Genomic DNA, 26,955 nt, shown 5'->3' on the forward strand with positions numbered 1-26,955 from the left:
GCAGGACCTTACACAATCAGTGCTCAGAGTTGGCAGTCATGTTTGTACGCAACTGTCCTGATAAAGAGTTGGCCCAAGTGTTCAAGAGCAAACCCATTCGTGACTGGACAGCCAGTGAGGTACAGGATCGGTTGGATGAACTGTTAAGGGAACGTAAAGCATGTAGAACACAACTTTCATAGCAGGTTGCTGCTGTTTTTGACTGCCCTCAGGAGGGAGTGGGTCCTGTGAAAAGACCTAATGTGTCATCTTTTTCTCAATGTGGCCGTGAACCAGACCAGGCACCATCTGTATCTGAGGGTGGGACGTTAAAGAAAGTTTTGACTTTGTTAGAGAAGGCTCTGGTCAGCAATACTCAGTCTGTGAGTGGCGCAGTGGTCTAAGGCACTACATCGCAGTGCTAGCTGTGCCACTAGAGATCCTGGTTCGAATGCAGGCTCTGTCGTAGCCGGCCGAGACCGGGAGACCCATGGGGCGGCGCACAATTGGACCAGCGTCGCCTAGGGTAGTGGAGGGAATGGCCGGCTCAGTTCGTAGAGCATGGTGTTTGCAACGCCAGGGTTGAGGGTTCGATTCCCACGGGGGGTATTGTAGTGTCTGAAGGTCTATTGATTTTGCTGATGTTTGCAAATTGTGTAATAGATGAACTTTACTCTGCTTTGCTGAAGCATTTGGAAAAGCATTGCTACATAGGTTTCTTGGAATAGAGGACATTTGGATATATGTGAAAGCCGGGGATTGGTTTATTAAAATCACGCCATACTATGTCACATAGGATATAAATACCGTGTCTTAAACAAAGGACTGAGAGAGAGACAACATATTGGATCAACAGATTGGCCGTTTCTCTCCAGATATAACTGCAGATATCTGTAAATTAATACTGTGAACTTTGATACAATAAATATTTATAATCAAAGAACAGTGTAAGCGGACTTCTTATCATCACAGCATAATTAGCAACGCTGTCTTGGACACCACAGTATGAAAAAAAAAAAGTAACGTATGCACTAACTGTAAGTCGCTCTGGATAAGAGCGTCTGCTAAATGACTTAAACATGTTAAATGTAGAGGGCCCCGTAAACAGTTCCACAAACGTCAGCATGAGTGCGCTGACTGTGGAAGCACTAATCACTGGACCAAAGCTCACTGTCAGATGCACCAGCTGTGCGTCAAGTGCTTTTCTCCAGGCCACATGAGCTTTGACTGTAGTGAGGCTGGGCAGCGACAGAACCCTGGATGTGGACAGACTTGCAGGTCTCAGGAAAACTAGAAAGCCTCCGTTCTGAGGAGGGCAATGTGGGGCATTCTTATTTTTCCTCCACTGATGATGATATCCAATCTGTTTATTCTTACTTTTGTGAGTCAGTACCCAAGAACAACACAGTCATTTTTTAGAACACAATGAGAATTACTCAGAATGACAGTTTGTTTTACACCACTGTGCTAGTACAGGATAAAGTTGAGCTGAAGGGGATGTTAGATAGTGGGTCCATGGCTACTACTCTGCGCGCAGATATTGTACCTCGGTTGAGGGAGGTAGGAGTGGTAGAGGGGAACTTTCTAGCTCCTTCAGACATCATCCTGGTGGGTTGTGGTGGGAACAAACTAGCCCAGTGGGCATGTGTGACTTAAAAATTCAACTTTATGGCTTCTGTTATGTAGTCCCAGTGCTTATTGTTGATGGGCAGGTTGATGAATTCATTGTGGGCACTAATGTGTTGAAGTCTCTGATTAGACAGTTCAAATCAAATGACAGCTACTTTCGGGTGGCGGGTACACCAGGTTCCTCTAGCCAGTGTGATGTCAAATCTGGAGAGATGGAGAGGAGACTCCATCCCAGATAAAGTGGGCACCATTAAGTAGAAGAGAGCAGAAACGCTCCAACCCATGCGTGAGCATCTGGTGTGGGGCCGCCTACCCCCAAAGACAAAACTCTCTGTGGGCAGTACTGTTGTTGTCGAGCCCAGCACGTCTCGCTGTGTGAATCGACACATACTAGTGGGGAGAGTAGTTACGCCTCTGTGGGGGGATGGATGGCTCCCTGTGAAGATTGTGAATCCAACAACATCCCCAGTTACCCTGAGACGAAATGCTAAAGTGGCGGATGTGTACCCTTGCATTGCATTGGAGTATTTTTAATGATGTCAAGCAGCAAGCAGCTCATCCGAATGTGGCAAAGGCTCAATGTGACAGATCACATGGCAGTCTGACAGCTAAGAGTTCAGTTGGTGGCAGTGTAGATAATGGCAACAGTACACTGAGGAATCTTGGACTTCAAGGCCTGTCTGTTGAGGAGTGTCCAGTTTCACAGTTCTGGAAAGATAAACTTGTCAACTTAATTGGGAAGTATGACACAGTGTTCTCTAGACATAGCCTAGATTGTGGCGAGGCAAAGGAGTTCTGCCTTCGCATACGGCTGACTGATGACCGCCCATTTCGATGACCTTATCGTAGGCTGTCTCCAGCTCATTACCAAAAACTCAGGGAAACACTGGATGATATGGAGGAAAAGGAAATCGTCAGAAAATCCAGCAGCGAGTATGCCTCACCATTGGTGCTGGTATGGAAAAAGAATGAGGACTTGCGCCTATGTACTGACTTCAGGTGGTTAAATGCCCGCACAGTAAAGGATGCTCATCCCCTGCCTCATCAGGCTGATGTACTGGCCGCGCTGGGAGGTAATGCCTTCTTCAGCACAATGGATTTGACGTCAGGATATTACAACGTGTCCCTGCATGAAGAGGACAAGAAATACACTGCCTTTTCCTCCCCTTTAGGTCTGCACGAGTACAATCGGTTACCTCAGGGCCTCTGCAACAGCCCGGCTACTTTTATGAGAATGATGCTGACCATCTTTGGTGACCAAAACGTTCTAAGTCTCCTTTGTTACTTGGATGATCTGATGGTTTTTGCTAAGACGGAGGAAGAGAGTCTGCAGAGACTTGAGATGGTTTTTCAGCGGTTGCAGGAGCACAACCTTAAACTGTCTCCGTCTAAATGCAAGTTTCTGAGGAGGTCTGTAAAGTTTTTGGGCCACATCATTTCTCAGGAGGGTGTAGCCACTGACCCTGCTAAAGTTCAAACCATATTGAATGTGACTGAGAGTGAGATAATGGAAGCTGATGGTGTCACACTGTCTCCTATCAAAATAGGTTCTTTCCTTGGTATGGTAGTATACTATCAGCACTACATTGAGAATTGTTCCATGGTTGCTAGGCCATTGTTTCAGCTAACTACAGGTCAGAAGAAGCCTAGGAGAGGCAAGGGTAGGAAGAGGCCTGGTCCCCCTCGCAGGCTCACTGCTGCAGACTGGACTGCCGAATGTCGACTCGCTTTTGAAGCTTTGAAATCAGCACTAGTTGACCAGGAACTGCTGGTTCATCCAGATTTTTCTCAGCCATTTCTACTTTCCGTGGATGCATCTACTACACAGTAAATTTTGAAGTGTTAAAGTAACACTTAAAGAGTTAAATTTAACACTATTTCTGAGTGTATATGGTCCCACCCTGAAATAGTGTTAATTTGACTCTTTTCATAGTGTTAACATTTTAGAGTTAAATTAACTCTAAATAGAGTAAAAATTTAACACTCGCTTACACTGAATAGTGTTATTTTAATTTTACACTAAAGGTTAAATAACACTGGAGAGTGTAAATATTACCCTTGGAAGAGTTAATCATTTACTCTTCTAAAATAACAAATCAACTCTGATTGAGTTTGATTCCAGTCCAGTTTAACACTGCATGGAGTTGACACTCAAGGTTAAAATAACTCTGATAAGTGTTGATGTTACACACTATTGTGTTGATAATTGACTATCTTGCAGTGAAAAACAAGCTCAAATAGAGTCAAATTCTAACACCGTATAGTGTCACGGAAATAAATCTCAGCAGTATTCATTTTACACTTTTTTAGTGTCAAATTACACAAATACTCCATTAAGTGAGTAAAAATCACAACTTACCACAAAATAATGCATTTCAAATTTTTATTAACAGCTCAACTATGTCAGGCTAAAATATATTAAGAATACAAATCCCTTTTTTAAAACATTGACCTTAGGTTTCCATAAAATGGCAATAGGGAACAACATACAAGGAGGAATCTGTCGTTCCATACTTCATTTGAACATCAAAAGGTTTAAAGTAACACAGTTCAGTAATGTTGATCACCTTTTGAACCCTGTCTGGATGCATCCTGACCTTAAAGGCATAGTAATGGTAATCAAAACACACTGTTTCCATCAGTTTTCCACAGAGCAATACACAGTCATCTTTCACAGCAATAATTTTGATTTTACAAAATACAGGCATCTCAAATGCTACCTCAGTACAGATAATGAAGTCACGGCGGTACTCTGTACCATGATGTTTGATCCACTTGGCAGAAAACACACTGGTAGACAATACAGACCCACATTTTAAAGCAATCTCGGGACCTTCTTTGAGCTCACTAAGTGTTACCATCTTCCCGAACCTAAAGTTAATCTTTCCTTGCTAAAGGACTCTCGATACATTGCCATACAACTTTGGTGCTTTTTGGCTAATGTTTTTGTTACATTTTTAAAGCTTTTTAATTGCTTCTTAAAAAAATTATGTTTAGCTTCATAACGCATGCACCACATGTGCAGAACTGGGCCGATGTTTTTTATATTACGAGGGTAATGAATCATGAAGTGATGCTTTGGTAAGAGATTGATTGCAGGAAACAACTGCTTGAAGAGCTGATGATGATCAATGATTAAATGTTTGAGGTAAATGGTCATGCCTTCTGTAAGGACTGGGGAAAATACAATGTTAACAATGTGTAGAAGCAAAAGTAGAAGATGCCAGTGCTGGTCATCTGACTGTATTAAATCACCAAATAGCAAAGGCATATTACGTAATAAGCACCAAGACTGTATAGCATTCAACCCCAAATCATTACTTCCATCAAACAACTTTACTCTAGGTGGACGGTTTCGCTGCTGATTGTATCCATAGTCAAAAGCATGTATTCTACCAGCCAGTTGTTCAGCATTTAGGAAGTTTTCCTTAATGTACTGCAGGACAAGTTTGACTTCAAACTGAGCAACTCCTTCTAAAATATCGTGCATTATATCTACAGAAAAATTGTTGGCTGTATTAAAATACTGTAGTGAATTCAGCAGACAAATGCGTTTGACACCATAGATATGAGGTAGTGTAGGATCTGTTTGTAAAGTTTGACAGTGCAGTTTGTGCATCTCGATAGTTCGTAGTACAACTTTTGGATCATCTTCACAGAACACAGTTTGAAAACAATCTTTCTCAAGGAGACAGAAACGACAACAATACCTTGCCCCAAATGACTCCACAAAGCCAAATAAACCATGCAACCCAAGATTATCACCAGTGACCTGAACTATGGTACCGTGAATCACATCTTTCAATCTGGGAACTTTAAGTCCCTCTGTCTCGAGTACTTTAAGATCACTGACAAGTGGCTCAAGTATCAAATTAAAACCATAACGCTTGATGTCCTGCGCATGGAAAAGAGCACCCAAATGAATATTTATCAATGATGAATTAAAGATTGGGGGAAAATTGTGACACTCTGGCTCTATGGACTTTTATTTTAGAGCCAGGGTTGTATTTCTTTTGGTGGTGTTGGGTATGGGTGAGTTTCATTTGTTTGTGTTTTGGTAATTGGTCAATGACTCCCACTCGGAGGTAACGAGTGTCAGCTGTCGGCTCGTTATCTCTGATTGGGAGCCATATATATACTGTTGTGTTTCACTGTTGGTTTGTGGGTTTTTGTTCTATGTTCAGTCGATGTACTGAGGACGTTACGGATCGTGTTTTGTTTTGTCAACATTAAAGTCATGTTCACTCCCAACGCTGCGCTTTGGTCCTATTTCATAGACGGTCGTGACAGAATAACCCACCACAAGAGGACCAAGCAGCGCGTCCAGGAGCAAGGGGTCTGGACACAGGAGTTATGGATGCCTCCTAAGGACTTTTGGACATGGGAGGAGATTCGGGCTGGAAAGGGTCCTTGGGCACAACCGGAGGAACATCATCGCCCTCGTGAAGAGCTGGAGGCAGCTGCAGCCGAGAGGAGGTGGTCTGAGGAGGAATATCACCGCCCTCGTGAAGAGCTGGAGGCAGCTGCAGCCGAGAGGAGGTGGTATGAAGAGGAAGCGCGGAGTCGAGGCTGGAAGCCCGTGGTTACTCCCCAAAACATTTTTGGGGGGCACATGGCTTGGGCGCCTGGGCAGCAGGAGGCTGCCACAGGGAGAAAAGGAGAGAAGGCTATCGGATTACGGGAGCCATTGGCGAGTAGAGGGAGGGAAGTTGTTGTGGCACGGCATGAGAGACTGAAGTGTGTTCCCAGTCTGGTCCGGTCCGTTCTTGATCCCCAGTTAAGGCCAGTGGTGGGTGTTCCCGGTACGGTCCGGCCTGTTCCTACTCCACGCACCAGGTCCACGATGTGCGTCGCCAGCCGGCCTGAACTGGCCGTCTGCCCAACGCCGTCTGAACTGCCCGTCTGCCCAACGCCCGTCTGAACTGCCCGTCTGCCCAACGCCGTCTGAACTGGCCGTCTGCCCAACGCCGTCTGAACTGCCCGTCTGCCCAACGCCGTCTGAACTGCCCGTCTGCCCAACGCCGTCTGAACTGCCCGTCTGCCCAACGGCGCCTGAACTGCCCGGCTGCCCAACGCCGTCTGAACTGCCCGTCTGCCCAACGCCGTCTGAACTGCCCGTCTGTACTGAGCCTGCAAAGCCGCCCGTCTGCCATGAGCCTTCAGAGCCGTCCGCCAGACCGGAGCCGCTAGAGCTCTCCGCCAGACAGGATCAGCCAGAGCCTTCCGCCAGACAGGATCAGCCAGAGCCTTCCGCCAGACAGGATCAGCCAGAGCCTTCCGCCAGACAGGATCAGCCAGAGCCTTCCGCCAGACAGGAGCAGCCAGAGCCTTCCGCCAGACAGGAGCAGCCAGAGCCTTCCGTCAGACCGGATCAGCCAGAGCCTTCCGCCAGCCATGAGCAGCCAGATCCGTCAGCCAGCCATGAGCAGCCAGACCCGTCAGCCAGCCATGAGCAGCCAGATCCGTCAGCCAGCTATGAGCAGCCAGATCCGTCAGCCAGCTATGAGCAGCCAGATCCGTCAGCCAGCCATGAGCAGCCAGATCCGTCAGCCAGCCATGAGCAGCCAGATCCGTCAGCCAGCCATGAGCAGCCAGATCCGTCAGCCAGCCATGAGCAGCCAGACCCGTCAGCCAGCCACGAGCAGCCAGATCCGTCAGCCAGCCATGAGCAGCCAGATCCGTCAGCCAGCCATGAGCAGCCAGATCCGTCAGCCAGCCATGAGCAGCCAGATCCGTCAGCCCGCCAGGATCCGCCAGATCCGTCAGCCAGCCAGGATCCGCCAGAGCCGTCCTGCCAGGATCCGCCAGAGCCGTCCAGCCAGGATCCGCCAGAGCCGTCCAGCCAGGATCCGCCAGAGCTGTCCAGCCAGGATCCGCCAGAACCGCCACCGTGGACAGACGCCCACCCAGACCCTCCCCTAGACTGTATGCTGGTACGCCCGGAGTTCGCACCTTTAGGGGGGGGTACTGTGACACTCTGGCTCTATGGACTTTTATTTTAGAGCCAGGGTTGTATTTCTTTTGGTGGTGTTGGGTATGGGTGAGTTTCATTTGTTTGTGTTTTGGTAATTGGTCAATGACTCCCAATCGGAGGTAACGAGTGTCAGCTGTCGGCTCGTTATCTCTGATTGGGAGCCATATATATACTGTTGTGTTTCACTGTTGGTTTGTGGGTTTTTGTTCTATGTTCAGTCGATGTACTGAGGACGTTACGGATCGTGTTTTGTTTTGTCAACATTAAAGTCATGTTCACTCCCAACGCTGCGCTTTGGTCCTATTTCATAGACGGTCGTGACAAAAATTCCTTAATGTAAAGTATATAGCACCTAATTTGTGTATACCCTTTTTAGACCCCAAGGGGTTTGCTGTTTCAAAGTCGTCATAAAATAGCTGGATCTGTATGGCATCTTTTTCTATAGAGAATAAGGGACTTTTTTTAAAATAGGCGGCATCTCTCAAGTCTGCATACACACCTTCCTTGGGCATGTGCCTGGGCTTGAACATGTCTGCAAGTTCTGGGTTTTGAAAAATGGCCTTTAGTGTTTCTAAAATAGGAATATATGCAAACTTGTCAGTTACAACGACCTGATCGTATGTCCCAGTTGTTTTGTTTCTTCTGCTGTCAAATCTTGTGCCAAGCACCTTTTCAACAGGTTCTACGATTCCCCATTTCTCTTTGAAGTGTTTATTTCGTTTAGCTTCTGAATTTAAGGGTGTGAAAGGGTTTTCCAACTTTTGCAAAGATTGTTCTATTCTGTTCTTATTTTCAGTTTCCTGTGGAGATAAGCACTGCAAAGCTGCATCTGTAGCTTGACTTTGAATCTCAAAAAACACTTCTTCCATGGAGGAAACAAAACTATTTACAGTAGATTGACTTAATCCAGCTGCTTTTAGTTGTGCAACAGCAGAGGCACACATATCTAGAGTGCTCCTGTTGGACTTTTTCAACAGAGTAGATGTGGCTACCTCGTGTTCATTAACTGTCCGTGACGTTGTAGCTGTCTCCTCTACATTAGTGGTCACTGCCTCTCCAATGCTGCTTAAATAAACATCAGGGTCAACCTGTTGGTCAATATACTCAGTGTGTTTTGTGTTTAAATGTTTCCTAAAACCAGAAAACGTACCAAACGCACAGCCACATCCAGTCTGAGCACATTTAAGCCGGAGATTTTTTCCAGGCAAGTAACCGTGAACTAATCGTAAATGCCTAACAAGCATATTTGAACTCGATAACTCGACAAACAAAACACTTCATGTTCGAGGAGAAACTTCAAGCACTAATGAAGTAACCTCGCCCTGATTTCAGCAACACGAGGGCTCTCTTTGACCTTGCCAGCATCGATGCTGTACACTGTAGTTTGGATGAAAGTGTACATGTTGTGGAGCATGGTGTTGTAGGATGTGCCAAACACAAAATGTGCCTTAAATAGTTCGTCAAAAGCAACAAGAGAAGAGGTTGACCTGCAAGGTATGGCATTCTTGTCGATAATGATGAAGAACTGGTGGATTGCATTCTTCTTAACTCCAACAGCTAGGAGATAGGGCTGAGCGCTAGTAGTGATGGCATCGAGATGCTCTTGAATGTTTGTTCCGGTCTGCGAAGACAAATGAGGGAAAACTGTAGTTAATGGCCAAGTAGTTGTAGAATATGCAGAAAGAGCCAATACACTACTCTTATTGAATATGAATATTGAATGAATACTTGTAGCCTAATATTAGGTGTTCATACCACAAATTAGAAAAAATACAAACCTTCTTGAATACCACAAGATGTTTCTCTGCTTGGGATGCGGAAACCTTTCCTGGTCTCTTCCGACCCTGAGCGGAGGGTGGAATCAGGTGTATAAGCAGTAAAACCGATGACAGATCACTGTCCCAACCTGTAACAACACAAGTTCAATGTTAACACACTTCCAGTTACGTTGTTTTCTTTACAAAAGACCCCCCAGACAGACAGCAGTTCTACATCACAAGAAGTTCTCTAACTAAAACATCCACAGGGCTGAGTCAAATCTCAAAAGTTTTGTTCAATATACTGCTACAGAACGTACTCGTAAATCTTTCACAGATCCAGCTTCTTAGTATTATGTTGATATTTAAATGTTTACACATAATGTTGATATTGCAATACAACACAAAAAGGTAGGCTTACAAGCATCTTACCAAAGTCAACATCCAATTCAGTGCCATCCTCAGGAGGATCAGCTGCCAGCAAGAGTTCTTCAAGCTCACTTGTGGATGGAAGCTTTCTGCATTGTTTGATGATCTTTTTCTTGAACGTGACCGGCCACCTTTCCAGAAGCTTGCTTGAGGTATCCTCTCCGAACATTAGAACAAAATCCTGTTCAACCTGGAGTGGGGTGGTGTTGGTGACAATTTCAGTTATTTGACAGCCAATCAAATTGTATTGCGTGCTAGTTTAGCTAGCTAGTATCACTACAATGTCTTACAAAACAATTAACTTGTCATAGTATTTTCAAAATAACATAATTACCAAGCTTTTGACGTCTTTAAAAGCGTGGAAACTCAGACAGTATGTTGCTTGACTGCTGGGGGTCGAGGATCATTTTGCGGCGATACACAAACGTCAGTTCCATTTTCTTCTTGATTGTGTCTGCATCAGCAGAATGTTTCATCAGTGAGATTGCTTTGTTGCACTCATCATCAGTCAGGGCAGTCTCTGGAACAAACTGGGATTCTCGTCTGACAGTCGGTCCTCCAGACATGTCTTCACCAGTTGATCCTTTGGCTGATTCTACACAACACTGGAAAATTTCAATCATGTCAAAAGTTTTAGTAGCCTGGCTAACTTTTAAAGGAAGTACTCCACTGTAAAATATACTTTTTGAGCTGTAAACTAAATGATATGAATGATATGTTTGATGCTAGGGAGTGTGGCAAGCTGGTTTAGCCAAGGCCAAATGGGAAGAAGGCCAAATTACAGGTGTTGGCCATCTGAGGGGCAGAGGACAGCAAAGGGGGGGTGGTTACATGATATATATGAATGTATATGGAGCGTGATAAAAAGGTGACCTTGAAATTGTGGCGTTAATGGCGACGCAAGGAAAAAAATTTGGGTGCACCTACATTTTGTGCTGGTGCACCTAAATAAAAAGTTAGGCGCACAAGTGCAACCAAGACAAAAAGTTAGTGTGGAGCCCTGCATCAATGCTGGTGTTAATATTGACATTATTTCTTCACAATTTATGAAATCTGCAGTTTGTGGGTTGAAAAATGTATGAAAATGCCATCTACTGGTTTAAATCACCCTAAAGTTTGCAAGGCCAGTTTGCCAGGGGTTGCCTCGACCAGTCAGTGTCGAGGCAACCCCCCTATGTCACAGTCCTTTGTAGGTCTCTGATGCATATTTTCTTTAAATTTGCTAAGAGGGAGGGAGCTAGCAGAATTGAAGGATGTAGTTACACATTATACTATATGTCTGAGAAATAGTGCAACAAATGCAATTATTGATCTAGCAACTGTTTTGTTCCATACATTTTCCAGTATTACCTCCGAATGATGATCGCCTGTCTTTGGCGGTGCCTCTCTGAATAGTTTTAATCCTCCAGGCCAAGTACCCAGTTCCACTCTCGCCATCATAATAATGCTCCTTGAAGGATGAAAGGATAACAAAAATGGATACTTCATTGAAAACAACATGGTCTGGTAGGATTCAAAAACTTCCAATAATATTTAACATTACAACTATTACTGTGTGCAACTCACATAGCCATTCTTAGAGAATGGGTCACTGAGGTACGGGAATAAGGTCACTATTCCTTTGGCATACATTTCTTTCACCTGTCTGGGTGGAGATGTACTGCAAAATTGAAGAAGAAAAGGATTGTGCAGTCATATTCACTTAGATTCAGATTTAGATTTACAGATTGAGAACACAAGGACTATTAACAAATTACCCATTCATTTCTGTCATGTCAGCTGCCAGCATGTTCACCATTTTGCGTCTTGTTTCATCCGTCAAGGACTTGGTTCGGTTGTATTCATTTATTATACGTTCCCCCACCGGTTTTGTTGGTAAGAGCTGATTCCACCAACTTAAAACAAAATGCATAACAATTCTGCATGTTATGTCCACTGCAAATAAACTGGAAATAAACTAATATGATGTCAGAGGATGTCCCGATCCAATCTCAAAGATTGCAAGTGCTACAAAAATCCAATGAAAAAAGCCAATAATGGTAAGAAACTCCCTCCAGACAGCGACAATAACTTGAATGTACTCGAAGTGTGCACTGTATTATCAATAAATAAATAAAAGTATCTGATCAGGACTCAATATCAGCAGATACTTTTTTTAATCGGATAGGGCGCTTAAAAAAACTTGATCGGGACATCCCTAATCAGGACTTCAAAATGTTTTGAAACCATGTAATTTACAATGTATATTAATGTAATTTTAATTCTCTGAGAACAGATTCAAGAACAGAATTTAAAATGTCAGAATTGTCTTACTTGCTTGGCTTCTGTATCCAGCCTCTGGCGTTTTCTGGAGGGGGCTATCTGAAATAATGACTGTATCCTCAGAGTCCAAGGTATCAAGGGATGATGGTTGGGATTGCTCAGAAGAGGCCACCATGGAGACAGATTCTAACCATGATTTTTAGAAGAAAAAGAATTATATATAGTTCCCTCATAATCTAAGACACTTATTTAATAGACACCATGAACTTCATAAAACAAAGAAATAACGTATTCATTAATTAGTCTAATTAACTGAAACAAACCTGAGTCATATTTGATGGTTAGCACCCCAGTTGAGGGATCCTTTATAATATCCTCAAAAACATCATCATCCAATTCAGTCCCTGAACTGTCAACAATTTTCACACCTTCTGTTACAGCTGGGACACCAAACTTTGCAAATGCTAGAAAAAACAGGGATAAAAGCTTGTGTAAACAAAAGTAAATCATTATTTATATAATAATTTCACTGTGTACACCTACCTTACCCTATAAAATAGGTTTTAAACAAACACTATTAAGTGATTAAAATGTTTTTTTTGTAGCATCATAACTATACCTTAAGCAATGCATCCACAATTAAAGTGTAGTTACCAAGGGCAAAACAGAAGAAATTTAGACGTACAAAAATGGACCAGTTCCAAAAACCTGAGAACTTAACATGTCCCATCATTTTAGGAATATTCCAGTATATCAATTTTAAACAGCTAAATTCAGACAGTTATTACTAACATTGTCAAATTCTTACCTGCAATCAAAAAGTCTTTCAGATTTGGCTCAGTTATTCTGACAAATTTTTGGACATCTCCAAGTTTAGCTTTAAGCAGCATGCTCCCTGCAAATAGTATCAGTACAATTTCTCACAGTTAAAAAAGTTGATGGTCTTATTTTAGCAGTATTTCCTCAAATATAAGAAAAAATATTGTTTCAAGCCACCAAAGTGCTGAGAAATGATCAGCACTTTTGCAGAAATGGCCAGTTAAATTGAAGTTACTGTCAAACACATTAAAAAGGATAACGTCTGATTTTCATCCTTGTAACATTAATGTTACCGCCTTGCCCGCACAATTACTGCAATTGTTGGGTCTTGGTATATTATAGAGTGTGGTCTAGACCTACTCTGTCTGTAAAGTGTCTTGAGATAACTCTTGTTATGATTTGACAATATAAATAACATTGAATTGAATAATGTTAGCTAAACGTTACACCATAAGTGTGTGCTAAGATAGTGCTTAAGTATTTTAACAGTACTGCTGCTGCTTTGAAACCCGAAAGTCATTTTGTATAATATCCAGGAAAAAAATAAAGGCACACCGCTTAAGCAGTGTCCAAGGTTAATGTCTACCCGCCGTTAACATAATAAATCCATGCCACCCGCACATAGTTAGCCAGTCAAGCTAACGTAGCTAACTGTAGCTAGTTTAGCCAACTCCCCTTAGTCTTTGCTATGTTCCTGTAATATCTGAACGTTAACAAGAAGTACACAATCCCCCCTCCACGTTGTATTAACATAACTTACAATAAATCGGGCTGACATTGTCTAGTTTGAACGTTATGTTCGTCAGTTAATGTTAATTAACGTTAGCTTAATACTGCTGGCACATGGACTGGACAGAAGTCAGTCACAACATGTTAACGTTAGCCTTTTTAAAATTCGACATTTTAAGACCTAAAACCAACTAGAGTGCACTGTTAGCAACGATATAAAGTAATTCTTAAATGCTGCTTCTGTTAAAATGACAAATAATGTGTGTATAGTCGCTTAGGAGAAACTTACCGCAGTCATTCCACATGAAGAAAATGGCGCCGTGAAAATGTGTGGTCCGTTTGAGACGAGTCGTAGGTGGGCGGAGCTTTCCAGAGTACGTCTGACACTGCGTCTTTTAACAACGTACTTTTTCACCAACACTGGGCGGTATCTTACTCCAACTGTTGTAGTAATAACTCTGTAAGAGTCAATGTACTTTGACACTGCATATTTAACACTATGGAATTTACTGTGTAGTGGTTTGGGAGCTGTACTATCACAAGTGCAAGATGGGAAGGACATAGCCAGGCCGATAGCTTTTGCTAGTAAATCTCTTAATCATGCACAATCCAAGTATCCTGCTCACCGGCTGGAATTTCTAGCCATGAAATGGGCCATTCATGATAAATTCAGCCATTGGCTGCGAGGGCATAAGTTTACTGTGTGGACCGACAACAATCCACTCAAATATATTCTTACAAAGCCGAGACGATGCATGCGAGCAGAGATGGGTTGCAAAGCTGGCACCCTTTGAGTGGCGCAGTGGTCTAAGGCACTGCATCGCAGTGCTAGCTGTGCCACTAGAGATTCTGGTTCGAATCCAGGCTCTGTCGTAGCCGGCCGCGACCGGGAGACCCATAGGGCGCCGCACAATTGGCCCAGCGTTGTCCAGGGTAGGGGAGGGAATGGCCGGCAGGGATGTTGCTCAGTTGGTAGAGCATGGCGTTTGCAACGCCAGGGTTGTGGGTTCGATTCCCACGGGGGGCCAGTATGAAAAATAAAAATGATGTATGCACTCACTAACTGTAAGTCGCTCTGGATAAGAGCGTCTGCTAAATGACAAAAAAATTAAAATAAAAATGATATCCAGGACAGTGGGGAGAACAAGTATTTGATACACTGCCAATTTTGCAGGTTTTCCTACTTACAAAGCATGTAGAGGTCTGTAACTTTTATCATACGTACACTTCAACTGTGAGAGACGGAATGTAAAACAAAAATCCAGAAAATCACATTGTATGATTTTTAAGTAATTAATTTGCGTTTTATTGCATGACATAAGTATTTGATACATCAGAAAAGCAGAACTTATTATTTGGTACAGAAACCTTTGTTTGCAATTACAGAGATCATACGTTTCCTGTAGGTCTTGACCAGGTTTGCACACACTGCAGCAGGGATTTTGGCCCGCTCCTCCATACAGACTTTCTCCAGATCCTTCAGGTTTCGGGGCTGAGATCCCCAAAGCCTACAAGAATTCTGATAGTGAAACTCCACTCAGCTGGGATGGTGCTGTGCCTGATGTTGTTAACTTGGTTGAAGATGCTTTGTCAGTCTGGTCTGTGACAATCTACCAGGATTCTGATCAGTCGTCTGACACTACTAGTGTTGAGTCGGAAATTGAAAGTGTGCTGGCTCCGGATATGCTGATCTGTAGTACTCCCCAACCTGAGGTTAGACCTTTGAGCACGGTTGGTGCTAGACTAGACTAGGTTGATTTATTAATCCAGTGAATAGGCTAATCCAAACTATGTCTACACAGGAAATGAAACAATTCTTGGTTTCTCAGTGACGGTAGGATATTGCCTACCTTTTCTTTTGTTGTGTGTATGTGGTAATCTAAGTGGGTCTTAGAGTGATTTGTGGGTTTGTCTAATATTTTGACAATTCATGTAACTTTGTGTGTAGTTCATCAGCATAAAATGTGTTTGGCATTTTTTTGTATAGGGTTGAATAAGGGATTAGCTACCTCTTATTTTTCCTAATCCTTCACGGGATAACTTTCCAGCTGATCGACCATTTGTGGGTCTAGAATTAAGGGACTACACTGCCGCCCTGTGGGTGTGAAATGTTTTTTTCTTTCTTTGCTTTGTTACCTTCGAGGTAATGTGTTTTGTTTTGTGTTTATAATCTAGTGTAAAACAGTAGGGGTGAATGTAGTAGTGTGATGTTGTTCCCCTAGATTATGCACCAAGTTGCACACAAGGACAGTTCAACTAGGCCAGGTCAAGAGGGGATGTTAATAAGTTAATAATAATAATAATAATAATAATAATAATAATAAAAATTCAATGTGGTTTTTATTTAATTACAGCTGCATAGCTAATGTAATTTGTTGGTGTACAAACATTTTTATATATCTATATTGTAAATACACCTAATTGTAAAAGTTTTGTATATTTTGGTTTGGTCCATCGCGGGTTATCTGTATTTATGTACCCTCTTATTGTTCTCTTTTGCCTGACCTTCAACTAGCAAGGTATGTTGTCCTTGGCGCCGTAATTTGTCAATATAAAACTGTGGTAAAGTTACACAAAGTGCTGTTACCCAACTATAGGTTTTGTTACAATGTGGACAATATAAAGATTTATGTTAACAACTTTCACCAAGCTCGCTAATTTGGGTACCTATTGTAACTCGGGAGTATTTGGGTCAGTGTTTGAGTGAGTTTCTATGTGCTCACGCAGGTGCCCGAGAGCTGTGGCTGCACCAAGGGCTAACCTATTGTGTGTTGTCTCTTCGTGTACAGGTAGGTCTTTTATTTTGTCAGAATTATGTTGTATATCATTTTACTTGTATTGTATAGTGTGTTGTTAGGCACTGAATGTGTGCATGCAGCACCTGTTCTCTTTTGCCTGACCTTCAACTAGAAAGGTGCCTGAGAGCTGTGGCTGCACCAAGGGCTAACATCATTTTTTTTGTCTCTTCGTGTGCAGGTCGAATAAAAATTATCCAACCATCAGAATTCCAGTTGTGGCAGTGTCCTAATTAAAAGTACACAACGCAGAACGAACCACGCTACATATGCATAATGATGTAGTAAACAACATCGCTCTGCGTGGGAACTTTTGGTGGGGGGGAAGTAGCCTTTATAAGTCTCCATGGTGGGTAAAGACCATCACTTCGTTGTCTTGTTGGGAATAGTAATAATTTGTGACAGTACACATTGTATTAGTCTAACGGTTGTTTTTAATTTAGTTTCTCACATTAAACAGACATTTGAGAAGGATTTGAGAAGCGAATTGCTTGCAGTTGTACCTATGACACACAGACACACTAAAGCTGTACAGTGTAGTTAGAAAAGTCAATTTACATTATTTGCAGATGTGTTCCCTTTTATTTACAAATCGAAAAATGTAACATTTGAAATGAATGTGGCAGAACAGTTAAGCATAGAGTTCCTGTGGGAGTCTTCTCCTTCAGTCTTTTGCCTCCTATGCCTCGTTTCCTATTAGATGGTATTTTCCCAATGCCAAGTTCACCTGAGACAGCCGCTATCCAGTGTCATGTGTTGCTGAATTACAGATCTCGCTATCCCAATGTCGCTGCTGTCCATGGTGCTGAAATATCCAATCTCGGCTATTTGCATACATAGGACCATCCACACTTCACACCACACACACAAGTTAATGCTAATATTACACACACTTTTGAACATTGCACAACCTGCAACAAGACACTGAAACAGCACTTAATTTCAAGTTTGTTTGTTTCTGAATAAAGATGCGAAGAATGAAATCAATGTGTGGAAGGAGATTGGACAATGTATAGGCATTCCCTATAGCTGTATTTGACTGGAGCATGATCAGATTGCTTTGTTTCAGCCAGAATGGAAATTTGGTCTGAGAAACTATGCCCATTATAGCATGACTATTTCAGACAGAATTCACTTAATATTGTCTGTAAAAATATAAATAAGGCAATGTTTATATGACCCCCTTTCAAACATTCACATATTTATCATTTTCTTGCAGATATACAAGAGCTTTGCACAACTGGATTGTAAAATATATGCAATATACATTAAATATACATTTGCCATAAGTTTTCAAGCCGAATTAAGTCAAAACTGTAACTAAGCCACTCAGGAACATTCAATGTCATCTTGGTAAGCAACTCCAGTGAATATTTGGCCTTGTGTTTTAGGTTATTGTCCTGCTGAAGAGGGAATTTGTCTCCCAGTGTCTGTTGGAAAGCAGACTGAACCAGGTTTTCCTCTAGGATTCTGACTGTACTTAGCTCTATTCCGTTTCTTTTTATCCTAAAAAAGTCTCTAGTCCTTGCCTGTCATGATGTGAGGTGTAAGTGGTGTGGAAGTCAGGCGCAGGACACCGAGGCTCAGTCCAATAGAGTTTACTTAATAATCCAAAAGGGAAACGGTATGACAAACCTCCTCAAAACAATAGAGGCGAGCATTTACGCACCATGCGTAAAAACACTAAAACAACAAACAAGAAACAAAACACGCAGCACAACGACAGGCGAACAACAACACACAAATTAACTAACACAAAACAGGGAACTTATAGGACACGTAATTAGGACACAAACAGACACAGGTGTACCAGACAGACCAAAGCAATCAATACACGAAACATACAACGGTGGCAGCTAGTATTCCGGGGAAGGCGAACGCGAAGCCTGCCCGAACCAGGAGGAGGAGCAGCCTCGGCCGAACCGTGACAGTACCCCCCCTTGACCCCGGCCTCGGGGACGGCCAGGAGGACCCAGGAGGACGCAGACCCGGGCGTGTGGGATGCCCACGGTGGAACTCTGTCAGGAGGGATGGGTCGAGGATGTCCCTCCTAGGCACCCAGCACCGTTCCTCCGGACCGTACCCCTCCCACTCCACGAGATACTGGAGACCACTCCTCCGGCGCCTCGAGTCCAATATAGTCCGGACCCTGTACGCCGGTGCCCCCTCGATGTCCAAAGGGGGTGGAGGGGTCTCTCCTATCTCCTCCTCTTGGAGTGGACCAGCTACCACCGGCCTGAGAAGAGACACATGGAACGAGGGGTTAATATTTTTGTACTCAATAGGCAGTTGTAATCTGTAACACACCTCGTTCAATCTTCTCAGGACTTTGAAGGGCCCCCACAAACCGCCGACCTAGCTTCCGGCAGGGCAGGCGGAGGGGTAGGGTTTCTGGTAGAGAGCCAGACTCGATCTCCCGGTGCGTACACCGGCCCCTCACTGCGGTGGCGATCGGCGCTCGCCTTCTGTTGACGGATGGCACGCTGCAGATGGACATGGGCAGCGTCCCCACGTCTCTTCCGAGCACCGAATCCACTCGTCCACTGCAGGGGCCTCGGTCTGGCTCTCGTGCCACGGTGCCAGGACCGGCTGATACCCTAAAATACACTGGAAAGGTGTTAATCCGGTGGAGGAGTGGCGGAGAGAGTTCTGGGCCATCTCTGCCCAGGGGATATACCTCGACCACTCCTCCGGCCGGTCCCGGCAATAGGACCTCAAAAACCTACCCACATCCTGGTTCACACGTTCAACCTGCCCATTGCTCTCTGGGTGGTACCCCGAGGTAAGGCTAACCGAGACCCCCGGGCGTTCCATGAAAGCCCCCCAGACTCTGGAGGTGAACTGGGGACCTCGGTCGGACACAATATCCTCGGGGACCCCATAGTGCCGGAACACGTCGACCAAAATGGTGGTATTACCCTGGGAAGGGGGTAGATCGGTCACAAAATCTACCGAGAGGTGGGACCATGGTCGTTGTGGAACGGGCAGAGGATGTAACTTACCCCTGGGCAAATGTCTAGGTGCCTTACACTGGGCACACACCGAGCAGGAGGAGACATAAACCCTCACATCCCTGGCTAACGTTGGCCACCAGTATTTCACGCTAAGGCAGTGCACCGTCCGACCAATACCCGGATGTCCAGAGGAGGGTGATGTATGAGCCCAAGAAATAAGCCGATCACGAACCTCGAGCGGAACGTACGTCCGCCCCACAGGACACTCGGGGGAGTAGGGTCGGCACGCAGCGCCCGCTCGATTTCCGCATCGACCTCCCATACTACCGGAGCCACCAGACAAGACTCCGGCAGTATGGAAGTAGGCTCAATGGACCTCTCCTCCGTGTCATACTGCCGGGACAGTGCGTCTGCCTTACCATTCTGGGACCCAGGGATGTATGTGATCTTAAAAACAAACCGGGTCAGAAACATGTTCCACCTAGCCTGACGAGGGTTCAATCTCCTAGCTGCCCGGATGTACTCCAGGTTACGGTGATCAGTCAGAATGAGAAAAGGGTGTTGAGCCCCCTCAAGCCAATGCCTCCCACACCTTTAGGGCCTGGACTACAGCTAACAGCTCCCTGTCCCCAACGTCATAATTGCGCTCCGCCGAGCTGAGCTTCTTGGAGTAGAACGCACAGGGGCGGAGCTTAGGTGGCGTGCCGGACCGTTGTGACAGGACTGCCCCAATACCGGTCTCGGACGCGTCCACCTCTACTTGGAAAGGCAAAGAGGGATCCGGATGCGCCAGCACCGGGGCCGAGGCGAACAGGTTCTTCAGCTTGACAAATGCCCTGTCCGCCTCAGCTGACCACTGCAAGCGCACCGGACCCCCCTTTAGCAGGGACGTAATGGGAGCTGCAACCTGTCCAAAGCCCCGGATAAACCTCCGGTAGTAATTAGCAAAACCCAAGAACCGCTGCACCTCTTTTACGGTGGTTGGAGTTTGCCAATTACGCACAGCCGATACCCGATCTACCTCTATCTCCACGCCAGACGCGGACAACTGATAACCCAAAAAGGAGACGGACTCCTGGAAGAACAGGCATTTCTCTGCCTTGACATACAAGTCATGCTCCAACAGTCGTCTCAATACTCGGCGCACCTGGGCTACATGCTCGGCTCGTGTAGAAGAATACACTAGAATGTCGTCAATGTACACCACTACACCCTGCCCATGCATGTCCCGGAAAATCTCATCAACAAAGGATTGGAAGACTGAAGGAGCATTCATTAACCCGTACGGCATGACGAGATACTCGTAATGACCCGAGGTGGTGCTAAATGCTGTTTTCCATTCATCCCCCTCCCTAATGCGCACCAAATTGTACGCGCTCCTGAGATCCAACTTTGTGAAGAACCGCGCTCCGCGTAATGACTCCGTCATCGTCGCAATCAGTGGAAGTGGGTAACTGTATTTTACTGTGATCTGATTGAGACTACGGTAATCAATACACGGGCGCAATCCCCCGTCCTTCTTCTTCACAAAGAAGAAACTCGAGAAGACCGGAGAAGTAGAGGGCCGTATGTACAGTGGGGCAAAAAAGTATTTAGTCAGCCACCAATTGTGCAAGTTCTCCCACTTAAAAAGATGAGAGAGGCCTGTAATTTTCATCATAGGTACACGTCAACTATGACAGACAAAATGAGAAAAGAAATTCCAGAAAATCACATTGTAGGATTTTTTATGAATTTATTTGCAAATTATGGTGGAAAATAAGTATTTGGTCAATAACAAAAGTTTCTCAATACTTTGTTATATACCCTTTGTTGGCAATGACACAGGTCAAACGTTTTCTGTAAGTCTTCACAAGGTTTTCACACACTGTTGCTGGTATTTTGGCCCATTCCTCCATGCAGATCTCCTCTAGAGCAGTGATGTTTTGGGGCTGTCGCTGGGCAACACGGATTTTCAACTCCCTCCAAAGATTTTCTATGGGGTTGAGATCTGGAGACTGGCTAGGCCACTCCAGGACCTTGAAATGCTTCTTACGAAGCCACTCCTTCGTTGCCCGGGCGGTGTGTTTGGGATCATTGTCATGCTGAAAGACCCAGCCACGTTTCATCTTCAATGCCCTTGCTGATGGAAGGAGGTTTTCACTCAAAATCTCACGATACATGGCCCCATTCATTCTTTCCTTTACACGGATCAGTCGTCCTGGTCCCTTTGCAGAAAAACAGCCCCAAAGCATGATGTTTCCACACCCATGCTTCACAGTAGGTATGGTGTTCTTTGGATGCAACTCAGCATTCTTTGTACTCCAAACACGACGAGTTGAGTTTTTACCAAAAGTTCTATTTTGGTTTCATCTGACCATATGACATTCTCCCAATCCTCTTCTGGATCATCCAAATGCACTCTAGCAAACTTCAGACGGGCCTGGACATGTACTGGCTTAAGCAGGGGGACACAGCAGGATTTGAGTCCCTGGCGGCGTAGGTGTTACTGATGGTAGGCTTTGTTACTTTGGTCCCAGCTCTCTGCAGGTCATTCACTAGGTCCCCCCGTGTGGTTCTGGGATTTTTGCTCACCGTTCTTGTGATCATTTTGACCCCCACGGGGTGAGATCTTGCGTGGAGCCCCAGATCGAGGGAGATTATCAGTGGTCTTGTATGTCTTCCATTTCCTAATAATTGCTCCCACAGTTGATTTCTTCAAACCAAGCTGCTTACCTATTGCAGATTCAGTCTTCCCAGCCTGGTGCAGGTCTACAATTTTGTTTCTGGTGTCCTTTGACAGCTCTTTGGTCTTGGCCATAGTGGAGTTTGGAGTGTGACTGTTTGAGGTTGTGGACAGGTGTCTTTTATACTGATAACAAGTTCAAACAGGTGCCATTAATACAGGTAACGAGGGGAGGACAGAGGAGCCTCTTAAAGAAGAAGTTACAGGTCTGTGAGAGCCAGAAATCTTGCTCGTTTGTAGGTGACCAAATACTTATTTTCCACCATAATTTGCAAATAAATTCATTAAAAATCCTACAATGTGATTTTCTGGAATTTTTTTTCTCAATTTGTCTGTCATAGTTGACGTGTACCTATGATGAAAATTACAGGCATCTCTCATCTTTTTAAGTGGGAGAACTTGCACAATTGGTGGCTGACTAAATACTTTTTTTCCCCACTGTATCCCTGTGCCAAGGACTCGGCTATGTAAGTCTCCATAGCCGCAGTTTCCTCTTGAGACAGGGGATACACATGACTCCTGGGAAAAGCTGCTCCGGTCTGGAGATTTATCGCACAGTCCCCCTGTCTATGAGGAGGTAGCCGTGCTGCCCTCGATTTGCTAAACGCTAGTGCTAAATCCTCATACTCGGGGGGAATGCGCAGTGCGGGCACTTGGTTCGGACTCTCTACCGAGGTCGCCCCTATGGAAACGCCTAGACATCTCCCTACACACTGGGCAGACCACTCCATAAGAGCCCTCTGTTGCCACGCTATGGTAGGATCGTGGGTGCTTAACCAGGAAGCCCCAACACCACTGGGTACGCAGGAGAGTCAATCAGATAGAACTGAATGATTTCCTCATGACCCCCCTGCGTAGTCATCGTCAGCGGTGCTGTGACATCCCTGATCAGACCCGACCCCAACGGCCGGCTGTCTAAAGCATGGACAGGGAATGGAACTTCTACCGGCCGAAGGGGAATTCTAACCTAGCACAAAATGCCCGATCAATAAAGTTCCCAGCTGCGCCTGAATCTACTAGCGCTTTATGCTGGGAATGAGGTGCCACCTGTGGAAAACGCACAGGAATACTCATGTGACCAACAGAAAGCTCTGGGTAAGTGGGGCGCCTACTCACCTGAAATCAATTTCAATCAATTTTATTTTATATAGCCCTTCTTACATCAGCTAATATCTCGAAGTGCTGTACAGAAACCCAGCCTAAAACCCCAAACAGCTAGTAATGCAGGTGTAGAAGCACGGTGGCTAGGAAAAACTCCCTAGAAAGGCAAAACCTAGGAAGAAACCTAGAGAGGAACCAGGCTATGAGGGGTGGCCAGTCCTCTTCTGGCTGTGCCGGGTGGAGATTATAACAGAACCATGCCAAGATGTTCAAAAATGTTCATAAGTGACAAGCATGGTCAAATAATAATCAGGAATAAATCTCAGTTGGCTTTTCATAGCCGATCATTAAGAGTTGAAAACAGCAGGTCTGGGACAGGTAGGGGTTCCATAACCGCAGGCAGAACAGTTTAAACTGGAATAGCAGCAAGGCCAGGCGGACTGGGGACAGCAAGGAGTCACCACGGCCGGTAGTCCCGACGTATGGTCCTAGGGCTCAGGTCTCTCAGTTGGCTTTTCATAGCGATCATTAAGAGTTGAAAACAGCAGGTCTGGGACAGGTAGGGGGTTTCGTGAGCCGCAGGCAGAACAGTTGAAACTGGAATAGCAGCAAGGCCAGGCGGACTGGGGACAGCAAGGTGTCATCATGCCCGGTAGTCCTGACGTATGGTCCTAGGGGCTCAGGTTCTCAGAGAGAAAGAGAGAACGAGAGAATTAGAGAGAGCATACTTAAATTCACACAGGACACTGGATAAGACAGGAGAAGTACTCCAGGTATAACCAACTAACCCCAGCCCCCGACACATAAACTACTGCAGCATAAATACTGGAGGCTGAGACAGGAGCGGTCCGGAGACACTGTGGCCCCATCCGAAGAAACCCCGGACAGGGCCAAACAGGAAGGATATAACCCCACCCACTCCGCCAAAGCACAGCCCCCGCACCACTAGAGGGATATCCCCAACCACCAACTTACAATCCTGAGACAAGGCCGAGTATAGCCCACAGAGGTCTCACCACAGCACAAACCAAGGGGGGCGCCAACCCAGACAGGAAGATCACGTCAGTAACTCAACCCACTCAAGTGACGCACCCCCTCCCAGGGACGGCATGAAAGAGCACCAGCAAGCCAGTGACTCAGCCCCTGCAACAGGGTTAGAGGCAGAGAACCCCAGTGGAGAGGGGAACCGGCCCGGCAGAGACAGCAAGGGCTGTTCGTTGCTCCAGCCTTTCCGTTCACCTTCACACTCCTGGGCCAGACTACACTCAATCATATGACCTACTGAAGAGATAAGTCTTCAGTAAAGACTTAAAGGTTGAGACCGAGTCTGCGTCTCTCACATGAGTAGGCAGACTGTTCCATAAAAATGGAGATCTATAGGAGAAAGCCCTGCCTCCCGCTGTTTGCTTAGAAATTCTAGGGACAATTAGGAGGCCTGCGTCTTGTGACCGTAGCGTACGTATTGGTATGTACGGCAGGACCAACTCGGAAAGATAGGTAGGAGCAAGCCCATGTAACGCTTTATAGGTTAACAGTAAAACCTTGAAATCAGCCCTTGCCTTAACAGGAAGCCAGTGTAGGGAAGCTAGCACTGGAGTAATATGATCAAATTTCTTGGTTCTAGTCAGGATTCTAGCAGCCGTATTTAGCACTAACTGAAGTTTATTTAGTGCTTTATCCGGGGTAGCGGAAAAAAAGAGCATTGCAGTAGTCTAACCTAGAAGTAACAAATGCATGGATTAATTTTTCTGCATCATTTTTGGACAGAAAATTTCTGATTTTTGCAATGTTACGTAGATGGAAAAAAGCTGTCCTTGAAACAGTCTTGATATGTTCGTCAAAAGAGAGATCAGGGTCAAGAGTAACGCCTAGGTCCTTCACAGTTTTATTTGAGACGACTTTACAACCATCAAGATGAATTGTCAGATTTAACAGAAGATCTCTTTGTTTCTTGGGACCTAGAACAAGCATCTCTGTTTTGTCCGAGTTTAAAAGTAAAAGTTTTCAGCCATCCACTTCCTTATGTCTGAAACACAGGCTTCTAGCGAGGGCAATTTTGGGGCTTCACCATGCTTCATTGAAATGTACAGCTGTGTGTCATCCGCATAGCAGTGAAAGTTAACATTATGTTTTCGAATAACATCCCCAAGAGGTAAAATATATAGTGAAAACAATAGTGGTCCTAAAACGGAACCTTGAGGAACACCGAAATGTACAGTTGATTTGTCGGAGGACAGACCATTCACAGAGACAAACTGATATCTTTCCGACAGGTAGGATCTAAACCAGGCCAGAACTTGTCCGTGTAGACCAATTTGGGTTTCCAGTCTCTCCAAAAGAATGTGGTGATCGATGGTGTCAAAGGCAGCACTAAGGTCTAGTAGCACGAGGACAGATGCAGAGCCTCGGTCTGAAATGACTCCCCAGTGCATGGCCTGTTGTCACCTTTCCCAAGAGACCCTCCCCTGCACCTGGCCGCGGTGTGCCCTCCACGACCGCAGGTGGTGCAGGGGATGGCTCCCCTCGGGTTCCCTCTTCTCCTCTCTCTAGCGCAAGCACCCCGAGCTCCATAGGAATCGGCTCGGAGGTGCTGGAGGGCGGAATGGACGACCCCCACTGGGACGTCGCGGGTAGCCAGCAGGGTGTCTAGACGGATGGAAATGTCCACCAACTGATCAAATGACAAGTTGGTGTCCCTGCAGGCCAGCTCACGACGAACGTCCTCTTGTAGGCTGCACCTGTAGTGGTCGATGAGGGCCCTCTCATTCCACCCCGCATCCGCTGCTAGTGTCCGAAACTCCAGTGCGAAGTCCTGGGCGCTCCTCTTCCCCTGTCGGAGGTGGAACAGACGCTCTCCCGCCGCTTTACCCTCTGGTGGGTGATCAAAGACAGTCCTGAAGCGGCGGGAGAACTCCGCGTAGGTGATGGTTGCGGCGTCTATTCCCCTCCATTCGGCGTTGGCCCATTCCAACGCCTTGCCGGATAAACAGGAGATGAGGGCGGAGACGCTCGTATCCCGAGGGCGCCGGGTGTATAGTAGCCAGGTACAGTTCCACCTGCAGCAGAAATCCCTGACACCCGGCTGCAGAACCGTCGTATGCCCTCGGGAGCGAGTCGAATAGCACTGGGTTCCGGAGCTGAGAGAGGACTGGCCATTGGTGATGGGATGGTGTGCGAAGGCGTGGGCTCCTCCCTAGTCATCAAACGGCGCAGCATGTTAGAAACCTCATTCATGGCGGACCCAAGTCGCTGGATCATGCGTGTCTTGGTCGCTGATCCTCTCCTCCAACGACCTGGGTGCCGCCACTGCTCCTGCTGACCCCATCATGGTGTGTTGTTCTGTCATGATGTGAGGTGTAAGTGGTGTGGAAGTCAGGCGCAGGACACCGAGGCTCAGTCCAATAGAGTTTACTTAATAATCCAAAAGGGAAACGGTATGACAAACCTCCTCAAAACAATAGAGGCGAGCATTTACGCACCATGCGTAAAAACACTAAAACAACAAACAAGAAACAAAACACGCAGCACAACGACAGGCGAACAACAACACACAAATTAACTAACACAAAACAGGGAACTTATAGGACACGTAATTAGGACACAAACAGACACAGGTGTACCAGACAGACCAAAGCAATCAATACCACGAAACATACAACGGTGGCAGCTAGTATTCCGGGGACTGGCGAGCGAAGCCTGCCCGAACCAGGAGGAGGAGCAGCCTCGGGCCGAAACCGTGACATTGCCAATGACATGCATACCCATAACATGATGCAGCCACCACCATGCTTGGAAATATGAT

At 45.5% G+C, this 26,955-nt stretch overlaps 1 protein-coding gene and 1 long non-coding RNA gene across 2 annotated transcripts; both read right to left on the reverse strand.

Moving 5' to 3' along the window:
* Window positions 1-3,977: 3,977 nt before the first annotated feature.
* Window positions 3,978-8,839, reverse strand: LOC121566153. Its single transcript, XM_041876332.2, has 2 exons — window positions 7,909-8,839; window positions 3,978-5,566 (listed from the first exon to the last, which is right to left on the reverse strand). Exons 1-2 carry the CDS (start codon window positions 8,824-8,826, stop codon window positions 4,463-4,465), a joined length of 2,022 nt encoding a protein of 673 aa, XP_041732266.2. The 5' UTR covers window positions 8,827-8,839; the 3' UTR covers window positions 3,978-4,462.
* Window positions 8,840-11,993: 3,154 nt separating this feature from the next.
* LOC121566156 lies at window positions 11,994-14,089 on the reverse strand. The gene is made up of 3 exons (XR_006000809.2): window positions 13,868-14,089; window positions 12,354-12,925; window positions 11,994-12,216 (listed from the first exon to the last, which is right to left on the reverse strand). It is a non-coding gene; the product is annotated as an uncharacterized LOC121566156 (long non-coding RNA).
* Between the last annotated feature and the right edge of the window lie 12,866 nt (window positions 14,090-26,955).

The sequence above is a fragment of the Coregonus clupeaformis genome, unplaced genomic scaffold (genome assembly GCF_020615455.1).
Source record: "Coregonus clupeaformis isolate EN_2021a unplaced genomic scaffold, ASM2061545v1 scaf3654, whole genome shotgun sequence".
NCBI classification, from domain to species: Eukaryota; Metazoa; Chordata; class Actinopteri; order Salmoniformes; family Salmonidae; genus Coregonus; species Coregonus clupeaformis.

Excerpts from the sequence above, each read along its gene's own strand:
- LOC121566153 (XM_041876332.2), bottom strand. The coding sequence starts at position 8,826 with ATGCTTGTTAGGCATTTACGATTAGTTCACGGTTACTTGCCTGGAAAA. Across the intron at positions 5,567-7,908 it reads TATACTTTACATTAAGGAAT|TTTCCCCCAATCTTTAATTC; the intron begins TTTTGTCACGAC and ends GAGTGTCACAAT.